Source organism: Poecilia formosa, unplaced genomic scaffold (genome assembly GCF_000485575.1).
Source record: "Poecilia formosa unplaced genomic scaffold, Poecilia_formosa-5.1.2 Scaffold668, whole genome shotgun sequence".
Lineage (NCBI taxonomy): Eukaryota > Metazoa > Chordata > Actinopteri > Cyprinodontiformes > Poeciliidae > Poecilia > Poecilia formosa.
In genome coordinates this window covers 145809-162630 of record NW_006800607.1, presented here as the reverse complement: position 1 = coordinate 162630, position 16822 = coordinate 145809, and the positions used below count along the sequence as shown (strand labels likewise).

At 40.2% G+C, this 16822-nt stretch overlaps 1 protein-coding gene across 2 annotated transcripts; it reads left to right on the top strand.

The window, feature by feature from the left end:
* Positions 1 to 604: 604 nt before the first annotated feature.
* Positions 605 to 16591, top strand: LOC103130759 (sperm-associated antigen 5-like). Of its 2 annotated transcripts, none has more exons than XM_007542255.2 (25): positions 605 to 780; positions 1896 to 1968; positions 2052 to 2165; positions 2708 to 4575; positions 5298 to 5490; positions 6387 to 6503; positions 6784 to 6876; positions 6951 to 7085; positions 7816 to 7935; positions 8340 to 8432; positions 8677 to 8811; positions 9736 to 9829; positions 9912 to 10059; positions 10148 to 10198; positions 10592 to 10766; positions 11909 to 12042; positions 12124 to 12274; positions 13057 to 13198; positions 13807 to 14050; positions 14469 to 14601; positions 14688 to 14768; positions 14855 to 15004; positions 16008 to 16082; positions 16186 to 16266; positions 16351 to 16591. In XM_007542255.2, the coding sequence occupies exons 2-25, from the start codon at positions 1942 to 1944 to the stop codon at positions 16420 to 16422; spliced, it is 4626 nt and encodes a 1541-aa protein (XP_007542317.1). In that variant the 5' UTR covers positions 605 to 780; positions 1896 to 1941; the 3' UTR covers positions 16423 to 16591. The 2 variants fall into 2 exon arrangements, with proteins under 2 accessions (XP_007542317.1, XP_007542316.1); XM_007542254.2 differs by having other exon boundaries at positions 606 to 780; positions 12124 to 12292.
* The last annotated feature ends 231 nt before the right edge of the window (positions 16592 to 16822 follow it).

The following is a 16822-nucleotide window of genomic DNA, read 5'->3' as shown; positions in this document are numbered from 1 at the left end:
CACGTCTCTCTTAACAGAACCGTCTGAGTGCGACAGACCCAGGTTTAAGTTTCTGCGCAGTCCGGAGGAGGCCGGCGCCGCCATCAGGGCTGTGCTGTCAGCAGACCCCAGGTCAGTTTACAGGAGAACCCGATGCAGAGACAGACTCTTCTTCTTCTCTCTGGACACCGTGGACGTCACCTGCTGGTTTGGACAGGGGTTCGCTGAGGTTCTGGAGATCCGACCTGTGGGACCACCTGGACCTGAAGATCCATGTCAGTAAAACAATAAACTGCCTGTTAAATTCTCCTCATTGCAGTGTCTATGTGAAGACAAAATTATGCATTTTATTTTTTTTTTCTCATGTGAGATGAATAATAAATGGCTTGAAAGATGTTTTTCTTTGTCTTTTTTCAAAATGCATTATCTTTACAAATGGCTGTGTTCAAATGGACAACATATAGTCCACATTTATTGGCACTCAGGGTGAAGATAAATAAACTAAATACATAGGCAAGTATGACTCAATCCACAACATTGAAAGTGAACATTATTCGAGTAAAAAAAACAAAACTGAATAAAACAGCGCCCTGTTGTAGTTGCATTTCCTTCCTCTAAGTGGCGGCATTACACAAAAGCAGGGTTTGTGGGTCAGAAGAAGAGAAGCGACCAATCAGCGCCGAATTTGTGTTTTTGAATCGGTCTGTTTTGAACGTAACGCGGTTGATGTCAGCTCGGGAAAAACAACTTTATTCATCAGATTTGAAACCTTGGTTCAAGTTGGCTGTTTAAGTCTGGAAGGTGAAGTATTTTAAGACTGTATAACGCTCGTGTTTGAAATAATTGCAGTTAAATTTTCATGTTTAATTGGTTGTTCGTTAACTGACTCCGTTACAAAAAAACAACTTCAGCTAACGTAAGTTTTCCATAACTTAGACGTGTTTTAATGCTCTCTGAACGTCTTTAGCTGCGTTTACTCTACTGTTATTGTTCTAATCACCTCAATAATTTAAACATGTTAAACTATGAATGCATGTTATAGCATTTAGTAGGTGTTTAACAGGTTCTATCTGCCTGATCACTGACATCAGAAGCTAGCTTGTTCTCAAGATTTCTGCGTAAATAATGAACAAACATACGCCTGCTAAACAATGTAAATAAGCACAGTAAATATCAAAACTTTAATAGTATCAGAGGCCGGTGTTGTTTATAAATAAATGCTGATATTTAATATGAGCACTAAGCCAGCAACAGACTAAAAATAAATAGAGGCTTAATTAATAAACATTACTGTCAGATAAACGCATAAAAGTAATGGATTATGAGAAAACAAATTTGCACAGTAAATCAAAGTCTTAGATTTACTCTTCTATTCACTCCTTCTAAATGTAAAAATTTTAATTCAGATAATTACGATTGGTCTGATGCTATCTAAGATAACATTTAATAATTAGAATAAATTGGATATGATGTGACTGAATTGATTTTTCCTTTATAAATAACCATGGGATTATATATTTTGTGAGTTTGTACTATTAAAAATAAAAATGAGCTGAATTTACTTGTCCTCATGGTGAAAAAGCATATAGCGGCAGTGGGAAATAATGACTCCCTTTGGAAGGAATTAACGTTAAGCTGGCTCAGTTGAGTTATAAGAGCACTTGGACACAAAAATCACAGAAGCACTGGCCTTCATAGGAGTATTTACACTGTAGACGAAAATACACTTTTACCGTATTTTCTTTTACAGTGAAAAGAAAGAACTGGGGTAATGGCAGCAGCTGTTCAATGGAGTAAACCACGACTAAACAGAAGCATTAAGCAATATTGCAGCTGCAATGGAATTCTTTGGTGTATTACGTGATTGAGAATTGGTTGGGGTGTAAAAATAGATTATTATTGTTTTAAATTTGCAGCTGAAGAGGTTGTTTATGCGAACTCCAGATTGATCTTTGTGAGAGGATGTCACGGTCCAGCACAGAAGACTGGGTAAGTCTTGTTCTGCACACAGTGTGAGATTATTGCTCAGTTTGGTGTCTGATGATGATCCACTAAACGTTTGTTGATGGTAGTCTTCCAGTAGGAGAGGCGAGCGAACTCCTCTGAGAAGCCTGGAAAATGAGACTCCGTCATCGAGGATCAGGTCAAAACCACAATTCAGCGGTGACACAGTGAAAGCCAGCATGGTGAGTTTGTACAAACTTTCAGGAATATTGACTTAGTTTTTTTTTATTTGTGGGTTGTTGTTTGGAAAGTTACACTGCCCAAAATTCCCAGATTATAAGATAGAAAATGAGTTCATTTTTCAAAGTCATAATTTCTTCTACTTATTTATAATTATAAATGTAAGTATCACACTAAATATTTAATTAGCAAGCTAAATATTTATCTTCAGCTTAAACATTTAGCTTCAAAGTAAATATTCAATGAGCAAGTTAAATATTACATTTGCCACTAAATTTAGATTCATGTAATTAGCAAGCTCAACATTGAGTTTCAAACTAAATACTTACTTAGGAAGCTAAATATTTAGCTTTCTAATATTTAGCCTGTTAATTAAATATTTAGTCTTTATTTATAGACAAATGAAAAGCATGGTGGAAATATGATTTGAAAAATGGACCCCTATTTTTATCTCATAACCAGCTACAAAGCTCAAATGATTGATGTTATTTTTAATAGTGTAAGTTTTGCTTTATTGTTACTCATTATTAAATCTCTTCCACAGTCTGACCTTCATCTCTGTGACACACAGACCCAGTTGGGCACTCTGACCGTTCCCGTTTCCATGGATACTACCCAGTCTGTGTGTGGACTTGGAGACGTCACATTCAAAACCTTTATTTGTTCCGGAGGTGAAGTTGAGATTTCAGACTCCTCAGATGGTGGAGGACAGAGTTTGATTTTTCCTAACGATGGGACAACTTTTACTCTCACCGTCGAAACGGAAGATTCAGTCGCTTCACCCAGCAGGACGGAGCAATCCTGCGGTGAGCACGTGGAGCATCCATATTCCAACCGCAGCGTCGAACAGCCGGATTCGCCCATCACCTGTGAAGCCGATGAGGAGAAATGTTTAATGTGGAAGTCGTTCGCCTGTGATGGAGGTGAGGTTGAAGTTTCAGACTCCACTGGATTACAGGAAGAGACGGTTCCTCTGCCCCAGGACGACCTCTGGGGTCCAGCACAAGACGACGGCACAAACTCAGCCGACTGCACCCTGCTGCTTCCAGCGGAGCATGTCGATCATCTCTACTGCAGCAGTGGAAACGATGATCTCTCGACAGCGCAGAGATCAGAAAACCCTGATGATCTAACTCTGAAGCTGCTGAACTGCAGCGGTGGCGAGGTAGAAATCCCAGCAGACGCTGATGTTGCAGATGAAACTATTCCTCTTTCTCACACCTGTTCTGGCTGCAACCATAGCATGGATCCGAGTGTGTTAGCCAGTGATTATGATCTGGGAAACAGTAAAGATCACTTAGATCATCCGTACTGCAACGTAAAATACAACTCCTCTCCTCCACCAGAGGAGGTGAACACTGTTCCGGACGTACAACCGTGCAGCGCTGAAATAAACTCAGTGCTACCTCACGGTCAGGATGAGAAGTTTGATTGGAAATCAGGTGAATCCCAGGTGTCTGAGAAGATGTTGACTTCGCCTAAAGAGAATTACAACGAAGAACAAATGACTGACCGTCTGAAGAACAGAGAAGCTGATACTAATCCTCCACCTGAGAGTAACGCATCATTAAAGGTGGTGGATGAGATTCCTGAAAACACTCCTTTAGTTGCGTCCGACTGCAGCCGTCTTGACGCGTCGGCAGAAACTCTACCACAGCAGCAACAGCTGGATTCCAGATCCCACTCCGAGGCAAAGGACAGCGCTCTGGGTTCTTTGGGTCTCTGTAACTCTGCAGAAAAAGCTCCTCCTGCAACTCCTGTTATCTTAAAAGTCCTGTCCGAGTGTCCGTCAGTTGCCTCCGCCCTGCAGTTTCTCAGCCCCATCGTGAAGAGAGCGTCTCTGTCCGCGCTGAAGCGCCCCGTGGTGTCGGGTCAGGACATGTTTCTACCTGACGATTCTGCTCTGGAGGATGAGAAAAGCCTTTGGGCTCCTGTTGATGTTGACTCCATGGGGCTGTTAGCAGAGCAGCTCGAAAACCCAATGCCCCGCCCTCTGCTTAACTCCACGGTTGTAAGTTCAAAGCCACAGGAGGATTCTGGGAAGAAATCGCAGCCGGAAACGGTGCCGCTGATTCCTGATGGCCAGTTTCAGCAGCAGCTTCGGCAGATGGCCGAGTTCCTCATGATGGCGTGTGGAAAGATGAGCGCTGCTGCTCCTGCTGCCTTCATGGCCCCCTCAGACAGAGCAGATCCTCCTGCTGCCTTCAGGGCCCCCTCAGACAGAGCAGATCCTCCTGCTGCCTTCATGGCCCCCTCAGACAGAGCAGATCCTGCAGAGTCCCACAGCGTCTGTGTGGGCACCAGTCCACTGAAGATGGTGGACCACAGTCTGAACACGTCGGGAATATTTGTGAAAAAGAGGGAATTCTCTGTGACTGATTCCTGCACAGCGACCGAACCGCTCATCTGGAAGTGAGTGATGTCTCTTTCTTTTTCTTTCTAACTTTGTTTCAAACATTCTTCTGTCTTTCCTTCATTCCTTCGTTCTGTTGACCTTTCTTTCTTTTGAAGTTTCTTTCCTTCTTTCTTTCAAAATTTATTTCTAACTTCTTTTCATATTTATAAACAGTGAATTTGAACCTGTGCAGTTGATTCTTATCCTTAAACGTAATTGTGTTTATAATCACTCTACTCTGTGAAAAAAAATGAACGATTCACCAAAAGTTACAGATTAATGACCTCCATGCCCACGATGGATGGATAACTGATGGGTGATAGATTGATGGATAGCTGTGGGAAAACGACAGAAATTTGGCCTACGATAGTGATTCGCAGTCTACTGCTTGTTGATGACGTAATCAGCTGGTATCAAAACGGAGCAAGCGGGAATCGGATGGCGGGGAACGCAAGGGAGAGGTCGTTTAACAGGCAGGTTAAAAAAAAAGTAAACAAAACAGTTACAAATATTGCATACGATTTACATCTGCAAAAACAAGTTTAAGCACATAAAAATACATATATTACACTCAATTGTTATCAGATATGTTTTTTTGTTTGCTTGTTTCTGTTGTAAGATTTATACAAATCGTATTGCGATGCGTATCGTCACCGCCACCCATCAGAATGTATATTGTGATATGAATTTTATGCCATCCCTAGACGGATGGGTGTAAAGTTCTCCGGTGTGGTTTCAGTTTACCTGCAGGCAGCCTGGAGAGCCTCCCGCGGCTGGAGCTGGAGCAGAGGCTGATGTCCAGCATGATCATGGTGGAGGCGCTGGTCCAGCAGCTGGCTGCAGCCAGGGCGCACCGCCGCCCCTCTTCGGGCCCGGCTCCTTCGGACCTGAGAGAAAAGCTGGTTCAGACGGACCACACTGAGCTCAGTCAGGTAAAAACACTGAACGGATCATAACTGGGGATGCAAGTTATCCATTGATGAGTGATTGAGCTCATCGATCAACTACCAACTAATTGATAAGTGGCCATTTTCTTAAAAATCTGAGTTTTCTCTTGCATGAAGAGGATCGATTGTCTTTCTTTACTAACCAAGACGCACTTGCATAAAGTGCATCTTGCATCCCACCCCTGATCCTCATATGTGTACATAGGAAAAAACTAGAGTAAATTTTTGCCTAAAATCTTGAAAATTTTGAGATTAATCTCAGAAATGTTGTAGAAAAAACTTCAAAATTTTTGAGGTTGAAAAGTCAGAAATTTGCAAGATAAAACTCAGAAATTTTGAGATTAATTTTACACTTCCTAGAAAAAACTTGCTAATTTTCTGAGCTCGCACATATGAAAATTTTCGACTTTTGGACATTGTCTGAGTTTCAAAAGTTGAAAGTTTTTGACTTTTCGAGCTCAAAAATGTCCAATTTCTTTCTAGAAGACTTCTGAGATCAATCTCCTTTGCCCAAAAGATGGATATCTTTGCCCAAAAGATGGATATCTTTTGGGCAAATTTATCCCTCCTTTTATTATTATTTTTTAACCTACAATGGCCCTAACCTACAATGCTGTTGTATACACCAAACTCAGTTTGGACCATTTATGGTTCTGGTATGGCACTGCCATCTTTGTTTCTGTATCAACTGGCTCCGCTTCAGGATGACCATCCCTCTGCTGGATGGTGGCTAAACTGCAACACTGAAAGAACACCTAAATGGACTTTATACTTTAATGAAGTGGAACTAATTTTAATCTAATAAACCATTAATTTGCGTCCCTCATTAGCTTGTTTTGAATTTTTCTGATAAACTTTTAATATTTTCATTCCTTGTTCAGACCACGATGTACAGAGATCTCTACATGGAGGCTCTGAGCCGGATAACTGAGCTGGAGCTTGATGGAAATTCCCTGCAGAATCTCGTCCAGGCTGTGCAGGAGATGAGAGCTGCCATGGTGAGACAAACCTCAGAAATCACCTCAACATTTAAGCTGCTGTCAGGGTTTGTAAAGGGATGTAGTGTTTTAGTTGTCCCGATGTAGAAAACCATCACAAGACATGATAGTGAATTGAAACTGTTTTCTTTTTTAGTTTATTTGCATTGTTTAAAGCGTGTTCCTGGAAAAGTTTGAAATCCTACCTTGAAAAGTGCTTGAATTTGACTGAAAAGTGTATGAATCCTGATCTGTGGATAGAGATAAAAATGTTTTTAAACCTGTTGGACTTTCTCTGCAGTCTTCTTTGAGCAGCGACACAGATGCAGCTCTGTCCAACATGAAGAAAATGGGCGAAACCATCAGGGAGGACCATCAGAACCTGGCGTCCCATGTATGTAAATTTATACCTTTCAGCTGATTGAATATGTGTAATAATTAATCCAGCTTTGTTGTGCTGTTCTGTAGTACGAGCTCATGAAGTCCCTGTTTGAGAAATCAAAGGAAACCCAGAGAAGAATCCTGGAGAAAGTGAAAGAAGTTCTTCAGCAGAGGAGCAGCATGGAGGCTCGGATGGAAGAAGCCTTCACAGCCAAGGAGGCAGTAAGGAAAATACAAGATCAATACCTCATATTGATTAGAACTAAAAATATTAATTGTAATTTATCATTAACAAAAATATACAGACTCAAGAAAAGGCTATTTTCTCAAAGAACACCACACTCAGAGCAGAGCAGCAATTATGTCAACACTGTACTAAAGTATATATTTCTCATTTAAAATAATAATAAAAAAACTCTTAAAGTGGTACAAGTTTCAGCTTCTAATTCTGCAAAAAAAGACTCCTATTAAGCAAATTTTGCTGTCCAATTATTAATAAATGAATCCAAAAAATGCATGCAGCTAATTGATTTATTACTTTTAGCGACTGGCCTTCCCTCAAAATTGTTTATTTCTTGACAAGCTACTCCCATCCAAACTGTTAAATATATTACAATTAATAATAGAGTTTATAACACAGTGTGAAACTACAGGTAATTTTAAATATGACCTAATTATAAAATAAGTCAGATAAATAAATTGAATCATTTTAAATATTCAAAATAAATAAAACAAGAGAAACAGCAAATAAAATGAATTCTTAGTCTCTGTAAACAAAATTATCTTTAGAAAAAAGGTTCAGTTAAGACCAAAACACCAGAGTGAAGACTTTTATCATCCAGTTATTGGTAGAAAAAAAGATCATGCAAATGGAAATTATTGAGGTTGTTTTAATATGTCATGTGGTTAAACGATTTATTGTGTTGTAAACGGTGCGTTTGTCTGTCTGCAGGCTTTCAGTGCCATGGATCAGCTGAGGACTCACTGCGCCTCTGAAGTCTCAGCTCTGGAGAAATGTGTCGGATCTCAGGAGGAGCTGCTGGTGGCTCTGAACCAAACCTACCCGGATCAGGTAAACAAAATGACTGGAGGTGCAGAAAATAATAATGGATTCTATAGGAAATCACAAATCAATGGCGCGGATCATTTCCGGTTCAGTCTTGTGGGAGCTATGTATATTGGCCATTTAAGTTACAGAATTTTATTCTTAAACAAATTTTTCTTCTAAGATAAACTGATGGAATTTGATTGTCCAGTATGGAGCCTTGCAGAATTGTTTTAAATAAATGTTTTATTCATTAACTCTCTATTGGTTTCTGAATTTAAAAATTGTTTCTGAATCAAATTTTGTCCCTAAAAATTGTAATCGAATAAAATTGTTTGACGCTGAAAGATTTGCATGTCTGAAAATGAGCTCGTTCTGTAAGAACTCTTCTGACCCTAACCTGCATGGTGTTGCTTCCTCATCTCCTGCAGGTTGCTCTGAACCGGACCTGCCAGGAAACGCTGAGCTCGGCCTCCGATCTTCTGTCCCGAACTGCAGAGGATCACTCCAGCCTGATGCAGGAGGTACGCTGTACTATTTCACTGTTGTGAAATAGATTTTTTATTTTTATGAAAAAACTAAAACTACTGCTATAACTAAAAAAGGCTTAATTGAAACTAAGCAATATTTAGCTGATAACTAATAAAAACAGCGATCTCACTCTAAAAACTGATTCAAGCCAACTAACTGTATTAGAACAAAACGTCGGAACGAATTAGAACAAAACTACAACATTATACTCTCACTCCCTGGTTTTCTGTCTGCCAGCTCTGCAGCGTGCGGAGCCTCCTGCAGAAAACGGCCCCGATGCTCCTTCAGCTGAACGAGCGAGCCGCCGCCGCGCTGAGGGAGAGGGACGAGCATCGGACGGCGAGAGAGCGAGCCGCCGAAGAGAAAGAGCAGGTCAGATGAAACGGGCTGGATTAGGCCGTTTAATCTGAGATGGAGCAGATTATTGGAGGTTAAACGTTACTCTGGGGAAAGTGGCTGTGTGGTTGGTTCTGTAGCGAACTTTCTCATGTTTAGGTGTTGCTTAGCAACATGCTTACCGTGGCGATCGGTCCCATCGATGTGGAGGTTCGGCCCTGAACCCGGTCCAAACCTTTCAGGATTTCTTCATTTGTCTTTAAATTTTCAGTGAAATTCTGGAAATTAAAGTTCAATAAGTCTGCTAAAAAACTATTAGTTTCCTTTCTGATCCTCTTTTCCCTTTTTTCCTGCCTTTGCCTTTCTTTTGTTCTTTATTTCCTTCTTTCATTTGTCCTGTCTTTTATTTTTCCTTTTTCATTTGTCCTTTCCTTCTTGGGTTTGTCTTTTGGTTTGTTCGTCCTTTATTTTATCTCTGTCTTTTCATTCATTTTTCATTTAATTTGTCTTATTTTGTTTGTCTGTTGTTTGTTTTTTTGTCTGCTTGTGTCCATCCATCTTTTTACTGATTCATTTGTTAGTCCTGTCATTTTTCTGTCCCTCTTTTCTGTCTTTTTGTCTTTTCATCTTTTCATTTGTTCTTTTTGCTTGTCTTTTTGTTCATACATCCTTTATTTTGTTTGTCCTTTTATTTCATTCATCCTCTTTTGTTTTTCGTTTTCTTTCTCCCATCATTGTGTTTTATGTCTTCTGTGTCTTTCGTTCCTTACATATGTAGTGAAGTGTTAGGTTTTGTGTTTCATATTAAAAATTGGGCTGATCGGCCTGATAACTCAGACAGTTTCATTCTGGAATGTTGACAATAACAATGTGTGTGTTTTAATGTAAATCAGTTCTGTGTTTGGCGGTTTAGCTGGTTGAAACTAAAAGCGTCGTCTCCAACGATCCTCTGCTCTACAGATTGAAGACGAGCTGAAGGAAACTCACCTGAACCTCCAAACCGCCTCGCAGCAGATCAGCGATTTAAATCTGCAGATCACCATCCTGACATCAGGTGGCGTTTCATTCACTCCTCGCTGTTTTTCTGCTTCTTTGAGTGTTTCAGATGTTTTATTTTCTGTTTTGGTAAATTTCAGAGATGGGCGTCCTGCGGGAGAAACTAACGGCGGGAGAGGAGGAGTCTGCTCAGCTGGAGAGGAAGGTGACGGAGCTGTCTGCGACCATTTCCTCCACGTTGGCGTCCTACGCCTTCCTGGAGCAGGCGCTCGCCGCCGAGACCACCAAGTAGGATCCAAGGGTCAGAGGTCAGGACATCTGGTGATGAGGGAAGGCTTTGCTTTAACGCAGCATGTGGGTTTTTCTGTTTCTGCAGGCTGCAGCAGTCCTGGAAAGACTTGCATGAAGCCAACGAAAGAGCAAATCAGTAAGCGCCGACTTTGATTCGATTTTAGGAGAAGTTTCAACAATTTGAGAGAATTTATAGAAACTCAATAATTGAAGAGGAAGAAGGCTTTTCAGATTTCCAGACTTTATTTTCCGTCTCTTGTTGTTTCCTTCTTTTATGCACTCCTTTCAGATCCTTCATTGCTTCCTTTTAAATCCTTCCTTCCTTTTTTCCTTTTTTTCCTTTCTTCCTTCTGTCTTTCCTACCTTACTTGCTTTCTTCTTTCTTTCCTTCCTTCTTCTTTCATTTTCCTTTCTTGCAGATCCTTCCATTCTTCTTTCCTTCCTTCCCTCCTCCCTTTCTTTCCTTTCATTTAGTTTTTCAGTAAATTTCTTCGCCTGCTGTGTGTTTTCTCTCCTGTTTCTCCTCCAGGCTGCAGGGGTCTCTGTCGGGTTCAGAGCAGCGGGTCAGTGAACTGGACTGGGCGCTGGCTGAGAGCGACCAGCAGCTCGGTCAGCTCCAGAACCTTTACCAGTCTCAGACGGTTCAGATCCAGCAGCTGCAGGAAGTCTGCGCCCAGCTGGGCGGCGTGCGGGAAATGAACGAGGTCAGCTGGAATCCCGTCACGTTTTAGTGACGCTTTTATTCTGAAATTTACTTAATCAGTTTAAATCCCCATCACATTAAAAACCTAATATTAGCTTTTTAATTAAAAACAGTTTTTTTGTTCTGTTGTCCAACCAACAATCACTTTTTGTACAAACTGCAGAAAAACAAAAATATTTACTAAAAACCTGCAAAATTGTTAAGACTTTTTGAAAGATGCTTCTTAGTGTCCAGTGTTCAATGTTTGTAAAAATAACATTTGCGTAATAGTGTGAATTTCCACTGCAGAGTTTCACACTAAAAGAACAAACTGTATTTCTGCAGTGTTTTTATGTTAATGGAGCCACAAAAGTCACAGGAATCGATATGATCAGCTGGTGTTGGTGTGACCAGCAAGCGAGTAAACAATCTGTTTAAGGTGTTACCTTGGCTGTAGGTACAATCATCCTTTTCTGGCTTCTCATTACTTTGTTTACCGATTTTATGGTAAATAGCATATTTACCAATTGTATTACTTTTGTAAGCTGTTCTAATACCCTCGTTACTACAGTGTTTGTAAAATGTTAAGTTTTGCAAATTATGGAGTGGGCTTCTTACAACAATTTCAAACTCCTATCTCCAAAAAGCCACGGGTATTCAGAATACCATCCATTAAAGGGGACAGAATTTATATTTGTCATGTTTACTCCCGTTTTAGTTTCTACTGCTTCTAAAAACATCCTAATAAAACATGTACTTTTTGGCAATATGTTAAAGTTTTTTGGCGTCTGGAAAATGAGCCATTTCAAAAACCTTCATGATGTAACGTCACAAATTAGCAAGCAGTGCCCGTTACCTGGCAACCCAAGCAGCGTTCCACCCGTCACCTAGCAAGCCCAGCAGAGTTCCGCCCGTCACCTAGCAAGCCCAGCAGAGTTCCGCCCGTCACCTAGCAAGCCAAGCTGAGCTTCAGCAGGTTTAGTCAGCTCGTTTAACCACTGTGCTATGGCTGCTGGAAAAGACAAGTGTTTTGTTGTGGACTTACCATCCAGAAACCAGTTACTACATTCTTGTTGATTGTGTAGAAGGTTCCACATCTGCTTTTCAAAGATGTATGGTTGTATTTCCACACCCCGCGCTTCATTTCAGCCATTTTTATTTCAGTTCCTGCAGATGGAGAACGAGCTGGCGAGGGAGCAGGTGGCTGAGAGCGAACGGATGCTCAGGAGTAACCTGCAGGCGCTGCGGGAGAGAAACATCGAGTGCGAAGACCTGAAATCAGAAGTCTACAAACTTCAGTAAGTTTGTTTCATTTCTAGCTAGTTAAGATTCTCTAATTTTTCATGCAGGTTTAAATCGATCTGTGTGTTTTTTTAAAGGCTTGAGAATCAGAGTCTGAGTGACGAGCTGGAAACGGCCCGATGCGCAGCCGGCGCCGCTCGCATGGAGCTGCAGGAGAAGATGGCTGAGGCGGTCACTGAGATCACCGTCCTGCATCACACGCTGCGCGGCCTGACCACACAGCTGCAGGTTTCCCTTAGCAACCAGGTAATGAAACCTGAAGCATAAAGACTCAAAAAAGGCTAAGAGAACAACACACTCAGAGCAGCAATGAAGACAAAACTGTACAAAATATACACACATCTTGCATTTAATATAAAAAACTTTTTATAAATATGTTCTACCTATTTTTAGCTTCGGCTTGTTCAAATTCTGTTACAAAATCTGGTGTTAGCCCATTTTTCTGTCAATTATTAATCAATTTAATCCAAAAACTAATAAACATATCAGAGCCCTACTCTGTACTGAGTTTAAATCGAGGATAAATGACTGAGCTCTAAATTATTATTTTAGCTGCAAATGCATCCTTTGCTACAAATGATCACTGAAGGAATGCTATTCCATTTTAGGCAATTAAATGTTTATTTTCTTATCTAAAAAATTAATTGTTTATTAATTTGCATATTTTAATGTATTTCTAATATTGCTTAAAAAGCCTCAAGTGGTTAAATCAAAATCTGCCAGTTTGCTTACACGATTGTCAGAACAATCATTACTGAGATAATAGTTAGTGTCAGCCTTGAGGAACAAATGAAGTCAAAGACAAAATAATAAATCCTTCAGCTGGTCGTATGATTTTTAATAAAAAAAAATTCAAACATAAAATGACCCAGAAATCCTGGAGAAGCACTGACCAACACCACTAAAAAGGACTAATGGTCATGAAGGTCAGTTGTTGCTTCCCTGAGAGTTTCTATTAATCTGAGGCTGTAAATATGTTGAGAGTTTTAAGCACATTATTTTGTTTTCAGAGGGAAGAACACCAAAAGCAGAAAGAGTCGGCCATGATGTCCGGTGCGGCGCGCCATCAGACGTCCGGCTCCTTCGTCGACAGCGTCATGGTGGCTTTAACGGCCGAGAAGGAGGAAGACGTCAGAACAGACTCAACTTTAGGTGAAAACTTTTTAACTAATATGAGTTTATTTGTTTGTTTATCTGGATCCCCATTCACCGTTACCGTGACAATGGCTACTCCTCCTGGGGTCCATGTTATTAAAAGAACAAACATTTATTACGAAAACAGTGACACACACTTAAAAAAGCAATGGTAATGAATGTTAATTCATGAATGTACAATTTTAAAATTGTCATGATGAAATAATTAAGAAGACTCTTTTAAAAGCTCCAACATTTGTTATTTGAAACAGATGAAGGAAGTGATTTCCAGGTTTTCATTTCTGTTGCACATTGACAGGGTAAAAAAGTCTTTTAAAGAATGCCTTGTATTAAAATAGTCTACAGTTTGGCTAAATAAAAGTTGAACATTTGGTTGTTTGCTACAACATCTATTTTCCCCTTGGGATCAAAAATGTATCTTTTAATTGAATTAAACCTTTGTTTTCATAAACGGACAATTATTCAAAACATATCAAACATTTGAGAAGAAATTAATAATATTTCACCTTTATCCATGTATTTTACTTTCAAATAATAAATTCTGCTTCACTTGCTGATTAAAAATGTTGATTTGAGTCTGATTTGTGATCTTTGTTTCCCCTCAGATGCATCAGAGCCACAGAGTGATGCGTTTTTCAGCGAGACGAGCGCCTTCACCCGCATTGCAGCTCTGAACCCGAAGACGATCTCAGACCCGGTCCAGGATGAAGAGGAGGATGAGGAGGAGGAGCAGAGCAGCATGGCGGAGCTCCTCTCTGGCCTCAGCAGAACCGTCGCAGAGCTCATCAGCACGCTGCAACAGGCGCAGCGCTGCAGAGACGCGCAGCTGCAGGAGCTGCACGGCACCATGTAGGTGGACGATACCAGGCAGCGGATAGGATCGGATTTATCTGGATTTTTAATGCATAAATACTTTTATTACTTACAGTTACTGTTTAAAATTATGTAGTGGTAAAGAAAGAAATGTCTGACATGATTTCCCACCAGCTGTCCAACAGCAGAAAAGTCAGCAAAAACTTTTCGGATGTTAAGATCCGTCGTCGTTTGTTTTAGTTTTTCCACACATAAATGTTTTAGTTTGCCAAACTGTTTTTAATATATCTTATATATTTAATTGGAACGTTAAGGATAAAAGTTTGTCTAAGTTTTGGGAGATCGGAGATCGGTTGATACTTAAATGTGAAGACAATCTTGTCTACCTTGGCAGCAACAACTTGGTCTTAAGATGTTTTATTCTCCCCCCTCTGATGTTTGCATGCTGTTTTAGCGGTGGCCTGCAGGTGGAGCTGCAGACCTCAAGCAGCAGGCATCAAGCTGAAGTCCTTGAGTTGAAGCAGGAGGTGCGGCGCCTCAGCAGCCTGGTGGAGAAAGGAAACCAGGCTCTGCAGCAGAAAGCTCAGGTTTGGACTCCTGATGTTTCTGCATCTGTTGTTGGATTGCAATTCAGTCCGACAAGTTTAAATTTTTTATTTTTTTCTCCACTTAGGACGAAAAAACTCTGACGAAGCTGATGGCAGACGTCCAAGAGGCCCAGGAGATTTTAAGCAAACACAAGAGCGACAACAATGTATAACTTTAAAATCCAGATATGAGCTTTAAGGAAACATTATCATTATAGTTATTCGGTTTTGATGTTTTAAATTTCCCCCTCAGGAGTTGCGAAGGGATGCGGCGGAGCTGCGTCGCGCTCTGCAGCAGTCCATAGTGGAGTCCCAGTTCCTGCGGGAGGAGCTGAGGAGAACCGGCGGCCCGGCGGCGGCCCCGGCTCATCACATGGAGGAGAAGATCCAGCTGCTGAAGGAGGTCAGTACCGCTGCTGATCACAGTGGGTAAAATAAGCATTGATCACTATTTTCCAACATATTTCTGACATTAAATTTTCACCAGCTGTTGCTAACAACCTGAGTAATCCATACATAGAAAAAAACAAAACCTAATAAGTTCAGAAATTAAGATATGTGAAATAATTTAAAAATGCTTCCTGATGTTTAATACTTTGTACTAAAGCCTTTGTAGTTTCAAGACCTCCTCTTGTGATTTTTGCCCATTTTTCTACAAATCTATAAATCTCTGATTTTTAGTTCTTTCCATAGATTTTCAATTGGATGGTTCTAACAGATTTCTTTCTCTGAAGCCAGTTGGGTTTTCTCGGCTTTGTCTTTGGGATTATTGTCTTGCTGAAATGTCCACCCTCATTTCATTTTCATCATTCTGGTAGATGATAGCAGTTTTATTGTTCTTATTTTTTATTCATCCTCCGAATTTTTAAAAATGTTTTTCAGTACCATATGCAGAAAAACAGCCTCCCTTCATGATGTTCCCATCTTTAAACTTTATTGTTGAACAGCTGCATGAGATATATTGACAATTCAACCATGGTGGCGCTAGCGCTAATCAGATATCTGCCAATCAGATATGGGAGTGGCTACCACTTCCTGTTGCCTTCTTTTGCGTTTCCATCAGTAGTAACATCTGGCGGATTACTTGGGTTGATCACATGACTCACGTGATGATAAAAATGTTTCCATTGCAGTTTTTTTCCGCAATTGGCCTGTTTCCATTACACAGATTTATTTTCGTAATTTCATTTTGTGCAATTTTATGGTGACTGAAAACAATAGATAGATTTCAACCTATTTATTTTTGTTTCTCTCTGTGTATGGAATAGTTGGGTTTCTACCCGCTGGAAATTTCATACCAATAACACTTTTGGAGATATGATTATTATGAAAAATCGTGGCACATTCATTACTTATTTTATCTGTGGAGTCGTCGATTTGTGATTGTTGATGTTTTTGTCCACCAGGTGGAGAAGCTGAAGGCCAGTCTACAGGAAGCAGAGCAGGCCAAATTTAAACTCCTGGAGAGAGCCAAGCGGCATGTGAGTGCTGATCGTATCTGTGGGCTCACTGATTTCTGTCCACACACCTGTGTGGGAAAATACTTGACAGTCGTCGTGTTTATTATCATCCCATCTCTTTTAGCAAATTATCCACCAAACCAACCAGCAGAAGTCTGAGAATGAGCTCCAGATTTTAAACCACATGATCAATAAAGTCAGAGAGGTGAGGCATTTATTCTGTTGTAGTTCATATTAGTGATTTTATCCTTTTTTAACGTTTGATGGAAGTGTTTTTATTTCCTCACAGACTCTCCTTTCGCTGCCAGAAGTGGTGAAACATTGCGAACAGCTGCAGCAGCTGGTGGATTACATCGGGTGACGAGTTTCTGGTTGTCAACACGTGTTTAGATTATTTATGTTTTTTGTGTTTATTGACTTGTTTTTATCTTTAGAATGATTAGAATATCTTAATATGTTGGACATGTCATTTCTTTTGTCAATAAATTAAAAATCAACAATATAAACATTAAACCAGTCTTGTTCAATCTTGATATTTTCTCTTGCATTTCATAACTCTTTTTCTGGTTCTAAAAAAAATAAAGCACTTTCTGGGAACTTTACTGTTGAAATGCTGGTGTCCAAAGTGTGGCCCAGTGGCCATTTGTGGCCATTGCCATGATTCTGTGCAGCCCTTGTCCACAATTCAACATTAGTTGATAATTATTAATCTTTTATCAACCAATTTCTTTGCTTTTGTTTATAGTGTTGGATTTCTTGCT

Excerpts from the sequence above, each read along its gene's own strand:
- LOC103130759 (XM_007542254.2), top strand. The coding sequence starts at position 1,942 with ATGTCACGGTCCAGCACAGAAGACTGG. Across the intron at positions 12,293-13,056 it reads AGGTTTCCCTTAGCAACCAG|AGGGAAGAACACCAAAAGCA; the intron begins GTAATGAAACCT and ends TTTTGTTTTCAG. Across the intron at positions 14,769-14,854 it reads AACACAAGAGCGACAACAAT|GAGTTGCGAAGGGATGCGGC; the intron begins GTATAACTTTAA and ends TTTCCCCCTCAG.